The sequence below is a fragment of the Neltuma alba genome, unplaced genomic scaffold (genome assembly GCF_004799145.2).
Source record: "Neltuma alba isolate B1F8T4 unplaced genomic scaffold, ASM479914v2 tig00012677_pilon, whole genome shotgun sequence".
Lineage (NCBI taxonomy): Eukaryota > Viridiplantae > Streptophyta > Magnoliopsida > Fabales > Fabaceae > Neltuma > Neltuma alba.
The window spans coordinates 1-16,577 of record NW_021637107.1 but is presented as its reverse complement, the minus strand read 5'-3'; the positions used below and the strand labels follow the sequence as shown (position 1 = coordinate 16,577).

At 36.0% G+C, this 16,577-nt stretch overlaps 3 protein-coding genes across 4 annotated transcripts; 2 read left to right on the top strand and 1 right to left on the bottom strand.

Annotated features, from left to right (window-relative positions):
* The first annotated feature begins 2,530 nt into the window (after positions 1 to 2,530).
* On the top strand, positions 2,531 to 4,240 carry LOC114729774 (H/ACA ribonucleoprotein complex subunit 2-like protein). Its single transcript, XM_028916815.1, has 4 exons — positions 2,531 to 2,721; positions 3,015 to 3,084; positions 3,492 to 3,597; positions 3,703 to 4,240. The coding sequence occupies exons 1-4, from the start codon at positions 2,592 to 2,594 to the stop codon at positions 3,862 to 3,864; spliced, it is 468 nt and encodes a 155-aa protein (XP_028772648.1). The 5' UTR covers positions 2,531 to 2,591; the 3' UTR covers positions 3,865 to 4,240.
* A 503-nt stretch (positions 4,241 to 4,743) lies between these two features.
* LOC114729768 (inorganic pyrophosphatase TTM1-like) lies at positions 4,744 to 10,652 on the bottom strand. 2 transcript variants are annotated; one of them, XM_028916805.1, is made up of 13 exons: positions 10,574 to 10,590; positions 10,374 to 10,418; positions 9,408 to 9,794; positions 9,068 to 9,182; positions 8,326 to 8,521; positions 8,110 to 8,223; positions 7,843 to 8,016; positions 7,389 to 7,583; positions 6,549 to 6,671; positions 6,370 to 6,482; positions 6,108 to 6,231; positions 5,473 to 5,733; positions 4,744 to 5,286 (listed from the first exon to the last, which is right to left on the bottom strand). In XM_028916805.1, the coding sequence occupies exons 3-13, from the start codon at positions 9,748 to 9,750 to the stop codon at positions 5,071 to 5,073; spliced, it is 1,974 nt and encodes a 657-aa protein (XP_028772638.1). In that variant the 5' UTR covers positions 9,751 to 9,794; positions 10,374 to 10,418; positions 10,574 to 10,590; the 3' UTR covers positions 4,744 to 5,070. The 2 variants fall into 2 exon arrangements, with proteins under 2 accessions (XP_028772638.1, XP_028772639.1); XM_028916806.1 differs by lacking the exon at positions 10,374 to 10,418 and having other exon boundaries at positions 10,574 to 10,652.
* Positions 10,653 to 11,241: 589 nt separating this feature from the next.
* LOC114729769 (probable serine/threonine-protein kinase DDB_G0291350) lies at positions 11,242 to 15,784 on the top strand. The gene is given in 7 exon segments (XM_028916807.1): positions 11,242 to 11,730; positions 12,373 to 12,515; positions 12,949 to 13,092; positions 14,283 to 14,468; positions 14,592 to 14,679; positions 14,682 to 14,715; positions 15,236 to 15,784. Coding segments are annotated over 7 exon segments (1,038 nt in total). The 5' UTR covers positions 11,242 to 11,513; the 3' UTR covers positions 15,462 to 15,784.
* The last annotated feature ends 793 nt before the right edge of the window (positions 15,785 to 16,577 follow it).

Sequence of the window (16,577 nt, the reverse complement as noted above, 5' to 3'; positions counted from 1 at the left end):
GGGGGTATTAAGAAAGATGATTATGGTATTTTGGGAGAACTGTGTCACTTTTCTTATAATTAACTAACTTACCTATCTTCCTTAATCTAATCAAATTAGTTAAATGGGTCTTATATTAAGGACCGGAGGAGTATAAGAATTACTTCCCGGTCCTAAATATAAGACTTTTATACTAATATAAGAAAAGTATTTGACTAATTTAAGTAGATAAAAAAATTAGTTAGGTTAGTTATTTGTAATAAATAGATATTATCTATTTAAAATACTCTTGTGAATCAAGTGTCATTTGATTAAACATTTAACATATGTAATTATTGAAAAAATAGATAAATATGAGAAACAAAATAAATCAAAATTTTATATTTATAACCAAATTAAAAATTAAACTAACTCTTATATTAAGAATAAAAAATAGTATTTACTAAAGTTCAAGATTAGCGTGGAATAATTTTTCTCTGCTACTTTTAATATGCTCACGTGACATATTCTTAATCCTGATTCTCAGGCTAATAATATTTGTATAGTATAGAAATCTTAATTAACATTTTAATTGTAATTTTTAAATTAAACCTGTCCCGTAGATATTTTTATGATAAAAATATAAATTTCTTTTTAACTTGGATAAAAATATACCTTCAATCTTCTAACTTTTTTGGCCAAAACAAATCTTCAGTTTTGAATTTTTAAAGCATATTTTCAGTTTTTTAACTCTAACATTTTTATTTTCAGATAATGATTTTTGTCAATCATTCTTATTTGTAAAATGGGACTTTTGCCTAGACAACTATGAAGGAGAGCAGTACTGCTTCCTCAATGGCAGTGGACGATGAGAGTTCTCATTGATGTTATAAGATTATTAGTGTTCATCTAATTTTGATCCAATCATCAAACGCTACGAATGAAGAAAATGTAACTGGAGCACCTGCAATTGTGATGCAAGGAAATGGGTGGAGATGTAATGTAATGTAATAACAATTAGGGTTAATTAATCCGTATGTCCTTCTAGTTTCAATAAAATTGAATCAAGTCCCTATAGTTTTTTTCTTTTTATCAGGTCCTTATATTTTTATTTTTTTTAATTAGGTCCTTGTATTTATTTTTCTTTTAATTAAGTCCTTATAATTTCACTAAATTTTTAATCAGGTCCATGTAGTTTTAATTTTTATTTATTAATCAAATATAAGCTTAATTAAATAGATTACTACTGAAATATAAAATATTAATAATTAAATTAAATTAATAATCATGTAATAAAAAAGTAATAGACTTGATTAATTTAGGATAATTTTTTAGAACAATTAATTTTTTTGCTGAAAAAATTAAAATCATTATAATAATTCAATATCTTTAGAATATTATTGTTTATAAACTAATATTAAATAATATATACTATTTTATGTTTATATAATAGTATTATTAGAATTTATAAAATAAAGTATAAAAAAATCAGGGACTTAATTAAAAATAAGGTGAACTTATAAGGACTTGATAAAAAGAAAAATAAATACAAGGGCCTAATTAAAAACAGGTGAAAATATAAGGACCTGATAAAAAAAACTATAAAGATCTAATTCAAAATTAGTTGAAACTATAGGGAGTTGCGGATTAATTATCCCTAACAATTATAATAAGTTTGTTTGATACAATATTAGAAATGAGATAATAAAATATATTTTTCATATTTACTTAATTACAAATAAATTAAAAAGATAAAAATAATAAGGAAAAAAAAAAAACAGAAGAGAAATGCCTCCCTCCTCCACCGCAAATTAGCCAAGAAAATATTTTTCTTCCCACAAATCAGAAATCATCGCAAAAACATAACAATGAAAAAAATTCTTATGAATTGAAGAAACAAGGAGGAGTGAGATGACGAAGTGATTGTTCAGGAATGCATCTAATAATAAATACGTAAATAGATCTCCAAATTGAAAGACTTCTGAGAGGTTTTGATTTTAGGGTTGAAGGCTAGATGTTAGGCTTAAAAAAAAAAAAAAGATGATGAGTGGATGGAAAGTAAGAGGGTGAGGTTGGGGACGGGGTTTCATGGCCGCGATGGCACTGTCAAGGCAAAGCATGTGGTAATCAAAATGATGGCAGTGCAAGATGGAGGAGGGGGTCCAAGTAGATTATCTTGTTTTTAAGGGTAATAATGTATTTTTCTTCTTGTATAATTCCTATTTATAAGGTCTATCTATATAATTGGGATGCAAACTTTTAAGAGAATCAGGATATCAAGATGTAATCTTCTTTATATTATAAAGTCCAAACAAACAATTGAATCAAACTTTTGTATCAGGATTACATGTAATCTTTCTTCTTAAATGGGTCATAATTTATTTTCCTTGACAGGTCTGTGTTATACTGGACGCCGGCAGTCCATTTAAGCCCAAGAACAAGGGTTAGGCCCATAGTTGCTGGGTTTTATTGAGCCCAATCACCGTCTTCTCACATGAAAAAGCAGGGAGGTTAGGCCCAGATATAAAAATATATAATGGGATTTTATGGAGCGACAAAAGAGAAACCCTACATTAAACCCTAGCTGCTGTATTCTTCTTCCCCGACTGTCATTCCTTCACTTCCGGGAAGAGATGGGGAGCGATGGTGAAGCCGAGAAGTCGGCGCAGAAGGAGAAGAAGAAGATGCTAGGCCTGTCTCCGATTGCCAAACCTCTGGCTGGGAAGAAGCTCTGCAAGCGAACTCTTAAACTTGTTCGTCGAGGTATTATGCCCCATGTGCATCTTTTTCTTTCTTTCTTGTCTTAGCTGGTTGTTTTTCTATGCTTGGTATCACATTTTCATTCTGTTAGCAATCGCTGGATACGTTTTTGGTAGCTTGGATATGATATGACGCAATTTCCTTCCTGTGATCGTGGAATGTGTTTTAATCATGCATCATATCTTCTTTTTTCTTCTAAAATTACTGTATCCAGCCATTAGGTTTTACATATGTAGTGCTTATTTTAATGTAGAACAAGTGCTCACCTGCAACAATTCGTTTTCTTATTCTTTCAGCTTCTGAACACAAGTGCTTAAAGAGAGGAGTAAAGGAAGTGGTTAAAAGTATAAGGCGTGGTCATAAAGGGTTAGTATTCTGTGAAAATGCGATCCTCTGTCTAAAGAGAATTAGTTGACATTTTGTTGTCAGGGAAGACTGACTAAAATGTCTCGAAATGGTATTGCTCTGATTGATTCTTAAGCATTAAGTTTTTTGCTCTCTGCATTGCGGCAAAAGAATCGCCCAGCTTAGCAGAATATTATCCAATTTATTAATATAATCTGATTTATTAAGTAGAAAAGGGACATGGGACCTGTTGGTTTCTGAAACATCTGCAATTAACAACTTCATCAAGAATGCTCCTAAGCCCTAGTAGTTCCTTGAAAGATGCTCGTTTAACCTTTGTCTTTTTGGTTTTCATCTAGTTGCTTTCTGGTCAATTGCATGAAAAGGAAAATTAATCTATCCCTAATTTTCTGTTTTGGTTAATGCAGATTATGTGTTATAGCTGGCAATATTTCGCCGATTGATGTGATCACTCATCTTCCTATCTTATGTGAAGAAGCTGAAATCCCATACATATATGTCCCATCGAAAGAAGTAAGAAATCAATTTTACCTTGTCCCTCTCTCTTTTTTAATTATATAAAATAAGACGTGCTATGCCATTATGTGATGTTGCTATGCCTCTTGTGTGATTTTCCAGGACCTTGCAAGTGCAGGAGTGACTAAGAGGCCAACTTGTTGCGTTTTAGTGATGACCAAGCCTGCTAAGGGGGAATTAGATAAAGGGGAACAAGAAAAACTGAAGTCAGATTATGATCAAGTTGTATCGGAAGTTAATGAAGTTACTGCTTCTCTTTTTTGAAGCACGAATTCATTTTGTACTCTTTGCTTTGGCCAGTTAAAGCATTTTACCATGGACAAATTGCTGATATTATCTCTCATAGGATCTATTTTCCCCCCTTTTTCTGTTTGTTTATTTTTGTTTGGCAATTTCTTTCCTTATCGAGTATATTGTTGGGCGGTCTCGGGATCAACTTGTCGGGTGGCAAATCAGGCGGGAAAATCTCTGAAATCACACTGGCCAAATCATAGGGCAACTGTATGAATCAATGGAGTCCAACGATTGCTATTATGGGTCACTTGCATATTGTTCCTGTTAACTGAGAGTGAAAGAGACGGGAGCACTTGTGACCTCTCCTTGACTCTGCTTTTAATGGTATGTGTTTTATTCGTGTAAAGGCCCGTATTGGTTCCTAAGTTTTTTGTCGCTCCGTACCTACGCCCACCTGTAATCTACGGATAACCATGCTGTCGTTATCCGTTCTCAATGGAAACAAATTCAAGTATCTACCCTTAGTTTCCATATACTCCATTTCACTCTACCCCTCACGCTGCAGCGACGTCCACTACTCACCGATGGGAACGAGCCCTGCCCATGAAACTATTCAGTTGTTCGTTTAAGAGGTGTTTGGGAAGCTATAAAAATATTTTTCAAAAATATTTTTTTACAAATCAAAATAAATTTTTTTATATATTTATTTCGTATACCGTAAAAATCATTTTTAAAATTATGATTTTATTTTTATCTAAACACTTTCTAAAACGTCAAGATAGTTAAAGAGGTGAGAAAACAGTGAAATTGCCAGATAATTGTTGCGTTAAAGACCTATACTTTCCCTGCTTCAGTCTAACAACAAAATTTACAACGAAACGTAAGCCGTAATAATTTACAGTGAAAAGCAAGCCAGAGAAATCAAGCTGCTTTCCATTACATCCGATGGCCTTTCCAATCTGCATGATATATAATAACAACAAAAGGCTACAAGTTATAGTCAGCTCAGCATTCCCACCAAGGATATTGGTATGGTGGGACGGGAAAGCAGATGTACATATGCTTGTATTGGAAAAGCACACATCATTCAAATTCTACTGGCCATTGGCCATCCGATATTACTTCATATAAGGTTGGAATTAATGTTTGCCTCTTGTCACTAATGTCCGGTCAATTGTCCAGCAAAACTCCAGGAAAGGGCGATGGTGTTCACAAATTGTTTCGCAGAAGGACATGTTATTTATGGGATGTAAAGCCCTTGAACAAAAAGACGCCAGCAGCTCCAATTGCCACGGTCAGAAAAAGCGGGATGGCGAAGTCAACATCAGGCATCCTACTTGCTTGGTTTACCCTTCCTAGACGTGCTCTTTCTCCGCAATATTCATGCAAAAGATTGCTCAGACTATCTAGTTGATGCATGATTTGACGTTGTCCTCGTGCAATAAGTACAACCTGATGAAAACGAGTTGGAGTGTGACTGTTAGAGTGTGCATTTTCACTAGCATTATCCAACCCATAATGCAAACATCTAAACATAATCGGGTTTTGAACAGTAAATATATCCAATTACTTGGGATGAAGGCGAAGAGAAAAGTCAACTAAAACTGTCCCAGAAAAAAAAAAAGGGAAGGGACTTACCTCTTCCATCAGTGGGGACTCCCTCGCCAGTTGGGAAGATGATGAAGAATTAGGCAGCAACGAACCATTACCCAACCCAGTAAGGAAGAGGGAAGTGGGTCCCGAGCCATTGCAAGCTTCAGCCTGTAAAGCCAAGTTCTGCTGACTGGCGGATACTTTTCTGTTTGCAAATTTAGAATTCAGCTCTTCAATACGGGATGTGAACTCATCCATTCTCTCATTTAACGTAGAAATTTGATCAGAAAGTTGTGTAATGACTCCCTGGACCGAAAAGAAATCATGAGTGAGATTAATTGAATCAATTAGCTGGGTGAAAAAAAAAAAAAAAAACAGAAGGAACTTCTACCCGTGCAGACAGCTATCAATTCTTGCCACCCCTCTATGCCAAACAAATACATGAATAGACTTCCACTAAAATTGAACATTCCTTTCATTTATGTTTTTTCCAATTTGCAGTACAATTGCATATTACGTTTTCGATGTTATCCCTTTCACCCTTTCTAGCAACTAATTCAGCTACTTTTCCCCCATGAAATCCACAAAGAGATACAGTAGGTTATGTCTCTTTGCGCTTTGATGAATGCAGAAGCCAAAATGATTGCCAGGGTATGACTTCTGAAAGCGATATATCTTACTTGGTTTGCGATTGCTGCAGGTGATTCTAGAGCACGTCCATCAAATCTTCGGTTATTTATAGCTAATCTAGTCAACTTAGATAGACTCTTGTCTCTTTGACTTGAAAATGAGTGGGAGAAATTGCTGCAAGAAACACACATGGGAAAACATCATAAGGTTTTACTCTCTATTTTCAATTTCAATTGAAGTCAGAACTTGATCTTCTTATCATGAAAGAAAGCGGGAGGCATATCACCGGTTTCTAAGATAATTAAAACGTACCGATTTAGGTACTTCATTCTCCTATCTGCAGAAGCTCTGGAAAGGGCTTCTTTGGGGCTCAAAACCACATCATCGTCTAGACTGAGTTTGGTCTTCAGATCATCTGGCAATGCCTGCACTTTGACCAAATTAGTATACAAATACGTGAAGCACAAGTAAATTTATCGAAGAGGTCATACCATCACATCATTTATAAGCTTCTCCAGCTGAATTTGTTCAATGTAGGTGCGAGGAACATAAGAACCATCCAACTCCAGCTTCTCAGCCACAGATTTAACATAGTTTCTATCTCTCCCTTGCACCTTTATCACAAAATGAAGCAAATATTTGAGCATAAAATAGTGAAAAAAATTAAATAGAAATGAATCTGGGAATCTGGTCCAAGCAAAGCCCAAAGTTTCAAGTGCCTGGACCTAAGATAAATAATGCCTACAACCATGGCATGGGCCTTGATTGCCAAGAGACAGAAGACAAAAATCAACAAGCACAACATTTGTTGTAAATTTTTTCCAGCATGCGGGAGAAATCACTGAAGGATAGACATCAATAAGACAATCGTAAAAGCAGAATTGTATGTCAGGACATTGATCGGGTCCTCAGCAAGTATTGGAAAATTTACTGTACCCTATCAGCAGACCGGTTATATGATTAGCATAGCAAATCAAGAAAAGGCATCTTTGAATGCAAATTGGATCCTCGACATTAATGCAATTGTACATTTATAGAGAAAGTGACACCAAAGAATGTGATTATGTATGAGGTTTATATTTCATTTTTACAACAATCATCTCTATTTCTCTGTCTCCCCATATGCATTGACTATTGTGAATATAGAGGTTCCGAATTCTTTGAATGATACCTTCGATGACTTCAGACAGATTTCATGATTAATTACAGTCATCCTACAATTTTATAAATAAAATGTTCAGTTCATTTAAAAAAAAAAAAAAAAGGCAGACTCTCGCATTATCAACCCACGCAAGCAAAGCAAGAAAATTCTGAATGATATGCTACTACACCTGAACATATAGGCGATTTAGTTGTTCCAACCAATCAGTTTTTATGGAGACTTTGTCATCATGAAAGATATGGCTGTTTCTTTTCAGGATAGCCGCAATTGTGTACCCCAAGGCCATCAGCCCTCCCAGAAGGCGTACACTAACCTCAAAAGTAATTCTAGGAGATATTATGAATGGACTGTCTGTAACCCATTCCTGAAAACAAGGAAAAAAACCATATTTTAGCAGAGTTTGGGAAAAGCTCAGGAGCATATAGAATGCGCTTCTGAATTTTGATACAGAAAATAATTTCAATTCTTGTACAAGATACTTCGCTCCTTGATCAAAGATAGAAATTGTTTATCATGAAACAAAATCCTACTGAAACAATCCCATAAAATTATTGCTCATTATACATTTTCTCCAAAAAGAAAAAATCAATACCTATCCAAAAAGAGTTGTTTAATCACCTAACCTCAAACATAAGATTGTACTTTCCATCCCGGTTTCTCATCCTCAAGTATGATTGACATGCTTCAGGATCTTCCCCAGGTGGTAGAAGATATATGTCATACGTTTCCTCCCTGGTTTCAGTATGCTCTGCAGCAATAACGGCTTTGATTTGATCCTCTGTCACAGCCTTTGCTGACTACAACATCAGAATCAATGAAAATTACTTAATAATAAATCACGAAGAAAGCACTTGTTGAATGTAAATCATGACAAAAGACAAGAGGATCACCTTCAATATGTAGGTGGGATTCTGGAATCCAGAGAATGGATTAAACTTGTTTATGATTTTAATATGTGCTGTTTGGAGATCTGGCTCAATAAAGGCTTTATACATCGGGTATACCTGCACAAGAAACAACGTAACAGGTTACAATTAAAGCTGATCCCTTTTATAGTCAATTTATTTCAAGAAAAGGGAAAATCTAGCGTGGGATCAGGGAAAAACCGTTTCAGAAATTTGTTGAATTATTTCTTCAGGCTCTTGACCAGCACGTTGAATATCCCGCAAGACCCGCTTGACAAGGTCGAAGTGTACTCCTCCAGTGACAGACACCCGAAGATCCAGCAAAGGACGTAACTTTTCACTCAAGGCATAGATGCCTTCTATTATGACGATACGGGAGCTAGGGACTTCAACCGTCCTGTAAGAAAAATGGTACAAAAGGAAGTTGAGAAATGAATAGTAAATATGTTACTGAATTGAAGCTGAAATAATAGGATACTATCTATATGTACTTTATGTGCATCAAAACTTAAATAGCCTGCACCATACTCCCTCCCAACATAATCAACATCCATATGTAGACCATATATGTGTTTTCTATGCATGTCTATATCAGTGTTTAAGGCTGTTGGAGAGTCATGTGCATGGAAGTGCACATGCATTTCATATGCGTGTCTTTAAGAAATTGACCAGAGAGATAGTGTGTAAATGTTGTAGTGCCATGTTCCTGTGAACTATTAGAACTACTATCTTCAGATAACCAGACACTGTAGTGTTTTCACCATGTAAGGCCAGCAGATATAGTAATAACTTCAATCAACAGTTAGCATGAATTGCTATTACATTCTCTGCGCACGCACTATTTTCAGATTCTTCACTATGAGGCATAGTTTTCGCTACAGCCACAAAACAAGCTTTTTCATATCCCCCCCAAAAAAAAAATTTATGTGGAAAGGCACACAACCTGTAGCCTATGCGAGAGCTAGACTTGAAATCATATATTGGAACCTGAACTGGCTTGCCAGCTTTGAGACCCCGTATATTTTCGAGCAATGTATCATAATCTGTCAGCCGAGGGTCTGTTTTCAAGAATCACGACATTAGAAGTCTGGATTGCATTGAATCTGTCCTATTTCTAGGAAGTTGACAAGAAAGATGAACGACTGGGAGAAGTTCTTTATAATGAATGGGCAAAATAAATTCTGAGCATGCCAATAAACGAGAAACAAGAACGTCTTCCCAGATCAATGAAACCAATTGAATCATGTCATGGACTTAATGCAATTGATGAGAATAAAACTTACCATCAAAGTTGCCATCTATGATTCGACTAGAATCATTATAGTCGTCCATTGTTATGACAGCAACGCTTGGCATGAAGCTGAGGACCTTCTCAGTGAAAACAGTCTTCCCAGCTCCAGAGGGTCCAGCGACTCCTACTAATATTATCCCATCATTCTTTTGAGCCAGCAATTGGCATGCACGAATAACTATGAAGAAGCCTTTCTCAAATGAGAGAGAATCTGGGATGGAGACAATTTCATAGCGATCAGAATCCTTTCTTTTTATTAGCTGAACCTGATCCCGCAGTAGACCAGAAGTTCTCTGCGGTATTTCAACACCAGAAGCAGTATCTTGTGGTGCCATTAAGGAAAGTAGGGATGTCCACGTTATAGGCAACCAAAAAGGACCTGGGAATGAAAGTGTCAAATTAAGATATGCAAACAACATTACAACAAATTGAATGACGTCAAACTGCATAAACTGCACATAGAATCATGACGTAGTATATAACTCACCTTTGAAACATATATTACCACTTATTCATAAAAATGAAAAAGAAAGGAAAAAGGAAAGAAAAGAAACATATCCTATAGAAACAACAGTGAACACATTTGACTTTTGCATGTAAAATTTACTGGATATGCAGCCATTGACTGATAATATCATTCTAATGGATATCAGCAACTTCAACTCATATGAAACATTAAAGACTAGCTTCTGCCATCCTACATTAGCGAAAACAGTTACTGTTCCACTACATCAAAGAATATGTCCACAAAAAGAAATTATGCAGAAATCCAAAAAATTTCACACAGCAAAACAGAAAGAAAAGAAGTTTAAGAGGAATTGTAATTTAAATCGGAAACAAGGAAGTAGAAATATATAGAGCAACTCCATCCCACGCGATATAAACCAGGAACAAAAAAATAATGTACAGGATAAAGCCTGAGGAACTGTAACAGAGAGGAACACCGTGATAAACTTACAAATTAATATACGCTCTCGGCGAATATCAAATTGTACTGCGAAGTCTGGACAAAAATCAACAGCTAAGCAATGAAAACTGGAGGTACGGCCACCCACAACAAAATAATAAAATTAAAATTTTGATGAGAGTGATTATCCAGCGATCATTTGTTAACAGCAGAGAATGGACTGAGGCAACTAGAAAACACGAGAAGCGAACCTTTCGAGTAAGAGTAAAGAACTTGTTGGATCTTTCAGTTGACGGCTTGACGCCCTTCAACCTGTTAGGACTTGAAAGATCGGGGCATGCGATTCTGTTATAAATCTGGCTTACAAGACACGTGGAAGGCCCTAAACAGAATTTCGGACTTCAGAATGAGACTCTAGTTCTGCCGCCCATCATTCTCGCGCTTGTTAAAAATTGCTGCATTATCTATTTACTGCATCAGACTTTTAAAATAATTCTTTTCTTATTAAAAAAAATCAATTTTTTTTACTTGAAAGAAAAATCATTAAAAGAAACGGTAATAAAGGAGCCCGAAATCAGTATGCATTCTCTTTTCCACCGACAAAAATCAAAAGCATAATATTCAGATTTTTTAAAAAATGCATATTAAAACAAGTTACTATTGCAGTATTATAACCAAATACGAGTACTATTTTTTTCCTCCCTTTGGTCTCGCGAAGAAGGCAACGTACCAAGAAAAAATCGTGTGCATGGACCTAATTTTTTTGTTTTTCAACTCTTAAAATAATAACGTTAGAATGGGGGAAAATTTATCATCATGTGCCCTTGATTGATTTGACTTATACGGGAGCGTGCGAATCAAACCCTTGATTTGATTTGACTTACACGGGAGTCTGCAAATCAACGAGCGAGTGCCTCAGTGCCAAAATAAAAAAAATGTGCTTGGTTTGGTACTCTGGTTGAAATTGGAGAGATCCGGGGATTGAATACTTATACAACAGAGTCAAGGGAGGGTAATAAAAATCATTCCGGTTACTCAATTGTGGTGAAATCAGGTTCCCGGATTCCAAATTCCTTCTTGGACTCCTGTTTTCATTTCTTTGCACCGGAAGTTTGGCTGAAAGGGTGAGACAAAAGGAGGGATTTGGGGATCTGCATGCACTTGTAGAAGCAGTGGAAGTAGAAGAAAGAGATGGGGTGCTCGTTTTCCGGGTTGAATGCTCTCTACGACGCCGTTAATGGAGGAGGGGATGTCTGGATCAATGACAACCGATTCCGAATCGTCAGGCAGCTTGGGGAAGGTGGGTTCGCCTTCGTCTATTTGGTTAAGGAGGTGGTCGCTGACTCCTCTCCCGCCTCTGCTGGCAGTGGTCTCTCTAAGAAGCTCAAAGACTCCTCTCATGTCTCTGGTTCGTTTGTTCTCCTTCTTAGGCCGAAGCATTCTTTGCGCCTTACTGTATAAAATGTGCATCACTTTGTGATCTGCGTTATTCCTATTGGAATCTGATAGTAATTTCCTATATTCCCGAGTCAGGGAGAAATATAATAGAAATAAAGGTATATAGAGATTTAGATTTTGTCGCGTATTCCAACCTGATCAATATTGATCGGAGCTTCTTAATACTAAATTCATTAGAGTACCCCTCCTTCCTATCTAAACTGAATTCATTAGAGATTTAGATTTAGATTGTTGTATGCGATTTCTGATTTTTGAGCTTGGATAAAAAATTTTATGAACTTTAAGTCCATCTGGTCTTCGGGCACGATAGACGTGTTTACTATTGAATGAGATCTGTGTGCTTGCTTCTTTCTTGTTGTGTGCTAGTTAGCGTCTAGTGATTATGCGGCGAAGTAATGTGTTTTTGATAGAATGGGGACGACAACTATCCCGTCATGAATTATGAATAAAAAATTGTGATAAATATCCTGTCATGTTTCTCGCTGTGATGGTGGTGATTTGTAAGTTTAAATTTTCGTGGTTGTTTGTCTGCAGTTATGACTTTCTATATAATTACGAATTATGAACTTCGCTATGGTCTTCCTTTCTGCAGAGGATGGAACTTATGCTATGAAAAAGATCCTCATTCAGAATGGTGAACAGCTGGAGTTGGTGAGGGAGGAGATCCGTGTCTCATCGCTGTTTAGTCATCGAAATCTGCTCCCACTTCTTGATCATGCAATCATCTCTGTTAAGGTAATTTTCATCTAAACAAATTTTATAGGGTAATGTAATTAATTGCAGCCAACAGTGGTGCTAGGCTCCTATACAACAGTTTGATAAATTCTATAAGAAGGTCCATGGTGCTGGTCTCATGGCTTATGAAAATATCAATACTAATTTTAGAGCCTTGATATAGCAGCACCTCTATCTTATATTGCTGAGGACCTAGTTTTTTAACGCTTGATTGGGAATTATGCAGCTATGAGGTGTGGCATGGATATTCTCTAGGTTTTCTAATTTGAAAAATACTTATGCTGTTACAGTGGGGCTCATAAAAATCGAAGATATATTCTTAGTGCTGGGATGTGTAACATTGTGTTAATTCCTTGCTGCATTAGGTTTATTTCATTCCTTCCCTGTTCTTTTGACTACGCTTATGTTTTTAAGATGTGATTTTTGCTGACAGCCTACCCAAGAAACATCGTGGAACCATGAAGCATACTTGCTATTTCCGGTTCACTTGGATGGAACGTTGCTAGACAATGCCAAAACAATGAAAGCCAAGAAGGAGTTCTATTCTACCTCTGATGTTCTTCAAATATTTCGGCAGGTAAAAAGATCATCTGTTTTGTTCCCCAGTTCACTCCTTTTTATGTGTGTGTGGGGTTGTGTTTTTAAATATCAATCTAGCAACTAAAAATGATAACTTGCCAACAGTCTGGCTATCAAGGCGGCTCTTTTTTATAATATCAATCTGGCAATTTCTGTGACATAGGTTAGTTACCTAAAGATTAACAATGAGATAGAAGAAATTTGGTTTTCTATTGCCTGTCTTAGTTTCCTACGTGGTTCTAAGAGCCAAGCCAGTCCGTTCAATCACTAAACGAGCAGCTTATTTGGTCTGGTTGACACATCAGGGTTAAAGTACCAGTAGCTAAGCGTGCTATGTCCCTTTTTTAATTTATAGTCCAGCATTGAGCACTTCTTTTCATTGCTGAGTTCTATTCCATAGCTGAAACTTTAGAAAAATGCCAGAACAGGAAAAAGAGGGCTAGAGCAGAGATGGATGGTTTAGAGAAGAGAAAACAAAATGTGGAGTTACTGTTTAAAGAAGACAAGATGACATGGTCCTGATCCAAAAATGCATTGCTTGCTTTCTCATCATCACCTCTTTTTATCTCTCTCGCTCCCTCTGTTTATCCATTAACCTGGAATAATAAAAGGACGGGACTTTTGGTCTGATGAAGAAATGTAGACATAAGCTATTGACTCAATTTAGTTGAGAAGCCTTTCAAAACTAAAATGTGAAGATGAAAACTTAAAAGCACTAGTTACACACACATGCAAATAAAAAAAGAAAAAAGAGGAAAATTCTTGGAATGTAACTAACTAATTAAAAATCGTCAAGAGAAAAAGACTAGTTGAAAGCCAGCATTCGTTAAATGTTATCCTAGTACTATGAAACAAAAATCAGCTAATTTTCATATTGTTAGATATTTAATTAATTTATAAAAATATTTATGCTTCTCTTACATATTTGATAACACATACGTCCTTTTTTTTTTAAACATGATACCCGTATTACGTATCCTGTTATTTTTTTAATGAAATATATATAAGGAAAACTTACAAGTCGAGCCGGTAAACCATGAACCGTTTCTTATCTTTGATAACTGGTTCATTTTTAGAACATACGTTATAAATTGCTTTTCTTTTATCTACGTTTGAAGGATTTATACTGCTGACAAAGCTATAGCTTAAATGTACTAAGCCTTTTAACTGGTGAAATCAACTCAACAGCTTTGTGCAGGACTGGAGCATATGCATGGTCTAGATCCTCCATATGCACATAATGATGTCAAACCTGGAAATGTTCTGATAACGTATAGGAAAGGGCAGCCGCCTCTTGCCATATTGATGGATTTTGGCAGTGCTCGACCTGCCAAGAGGCAAATTCGCTCCCGACAAGAGGCATTACAGCTACAGGTGCTTCATTCATCACTTTATTCATTATATGGTGTTGATGTTTCATGTGACCAAAGTTTCATTTCAGTTACCAGGATTGGATTTTTCTGTCAGCTGATTGTTACATTTTTAACTTCTTGATAGGAATGGGCAGCTGAACACTGCTCTGCTCCTTTCCGCGCTCCTGAGCTGTGGGATTGCGCAAGCCATGCTGATATTGATGAAAGGACTGATATTGGTCACTGGGATGCACATTGTATGCGATAATGTGAGGATTAATCCTTCTTTGAATATGATGTTTTAAATTTTTGTGTCATTAATTTATATTGTCTGTGCCTTGATTCCACAAAATAACATTAGTCTTATCGCTTCATATGTGCTTAGCTTTTTGTGTATGCATTGCATTTTGATTCTGAAGCCTTGATGTCCATATAAACATTCAGATATTGGAGATTAACAGATGTGTTAAGAGTTTAGGGTGTGCATAGTTTGTATGATGAGGAAAGAACAGGGAGTGGCCATTAGATTCAATGTCAGCCCCTCCTAATCCTGGCATGTTTGTTTGTGTAAACTAATATTTCAGAAAGCAGACCTACGGCTTTTTATTTTCGGTTATGTTCTTTTATCCAGCTTTGTTTTCTCTTTTACGAGTTCAACCTCCAGTTTTATAGGCGACTCAATGCCATTATAACTATCCTCATCGTGGGAATGGATTTCCCCCCCTTTTTGCTTGCAATATTTTGGCTGGTTTAGTATGTTTGTTCATAGTTGCCTGACTTATTCTGTAGGTATGGCGTATCTCCATTTGAATACGCACTTGGAGAATCTGGAGGAAGCCTGCAATTGGCCATTGTAAATGCTCAGGTCAAATGGCCAGCTGGACCCAAGCCCCCATATCCAGAAGCTCTTCATCAGTTTGTGACATGGATGCTTCAACCTCAGGCCGCTGTGAGGCCCCGGATAAATGATATCATTATCCACGTTGATAAGCTGATTGCAAAGTTCTCTCCTTGAGTAAATATGAAGGTTCCAGCAGAGCATGGTTAACCTTGAATATTGTAGCCATCGAGAAAATTTCGAGTGCTGTTTCTATCAGCAGTGATATATTAGATTAGAAGCATTAGCATTAGCAGTTCCTTACACCCTGAACGATTTTTTATTTTTTGTGGTGGTTTTGGTAGTCTGCGTTGGTTTTTTTTAATATACTGTTTGTCAAATTTCACATATTTTTTTTCCTCTGTAATCTATGAAATGGTCAATCTCCTGTTGTCTTTTACGAATTAACATAAATTTCATGTAATTTATTTTTACTTACCTAGTAGATTTGTAATACTTAATACTCTTTCGATTTTAAATATAAAACTCATTTTATAATATAATTTTACATTAAGAATATAATATGTATTTGCCCTGTTGTCATTGTTCCTGCACTTCTATCTTGGATCCCATACTTGTGGTGCTCATTATGTGGCCCGTGGCCTGTGGACTGTGGATCAAGGCTAATGATTGTGGCTGTTCTTTGCTGTAGTAACATGGCTCTCGATAACATGGCTACATGGCCTATTCGACCGATAAAGCTATTGCTTGCGCTTGGAAACAAGGAGAAATAAAAATATTTTAATATAATATTAAATTTATAATCAATATGAGTATTCTTAAGCCATAAATGGTACTCTCTCTTGAGTCCCCAACATAAGAATTTAAATTTAATTCTAAATATAAAACTTTAATTTATTGTCCTATATGTTTTTCCACAAATTGAGTTACCTCATTTATAAACTGATTGGCAATATATTGTTATATAAAGGTATTTTAAAAAGTTGTGTCATATTAGTTATAATTAATTATTTTTTTATTCCACCTAAATTAATTAAATAATTTTATATTAAGCATTGAAAAGAGTATTTAATACTGTTTATTCATATCTTATATAAAATGAAAAAAAATCATGGTATGGAAAACCGGACCGGAAACCGGCGAACCGGCCAGGAAACCGGTTCGGTTCATCGTGTGAACCGGGGTCACAACGAACCGGTACGACCCGGAGTGAACCGGGTGAACCGGGAAAAAAAACCGATTTAACCCGACGGGTTGCTGGGTCGCACCGGGTTGTTTTTAAAAAATGGCCTG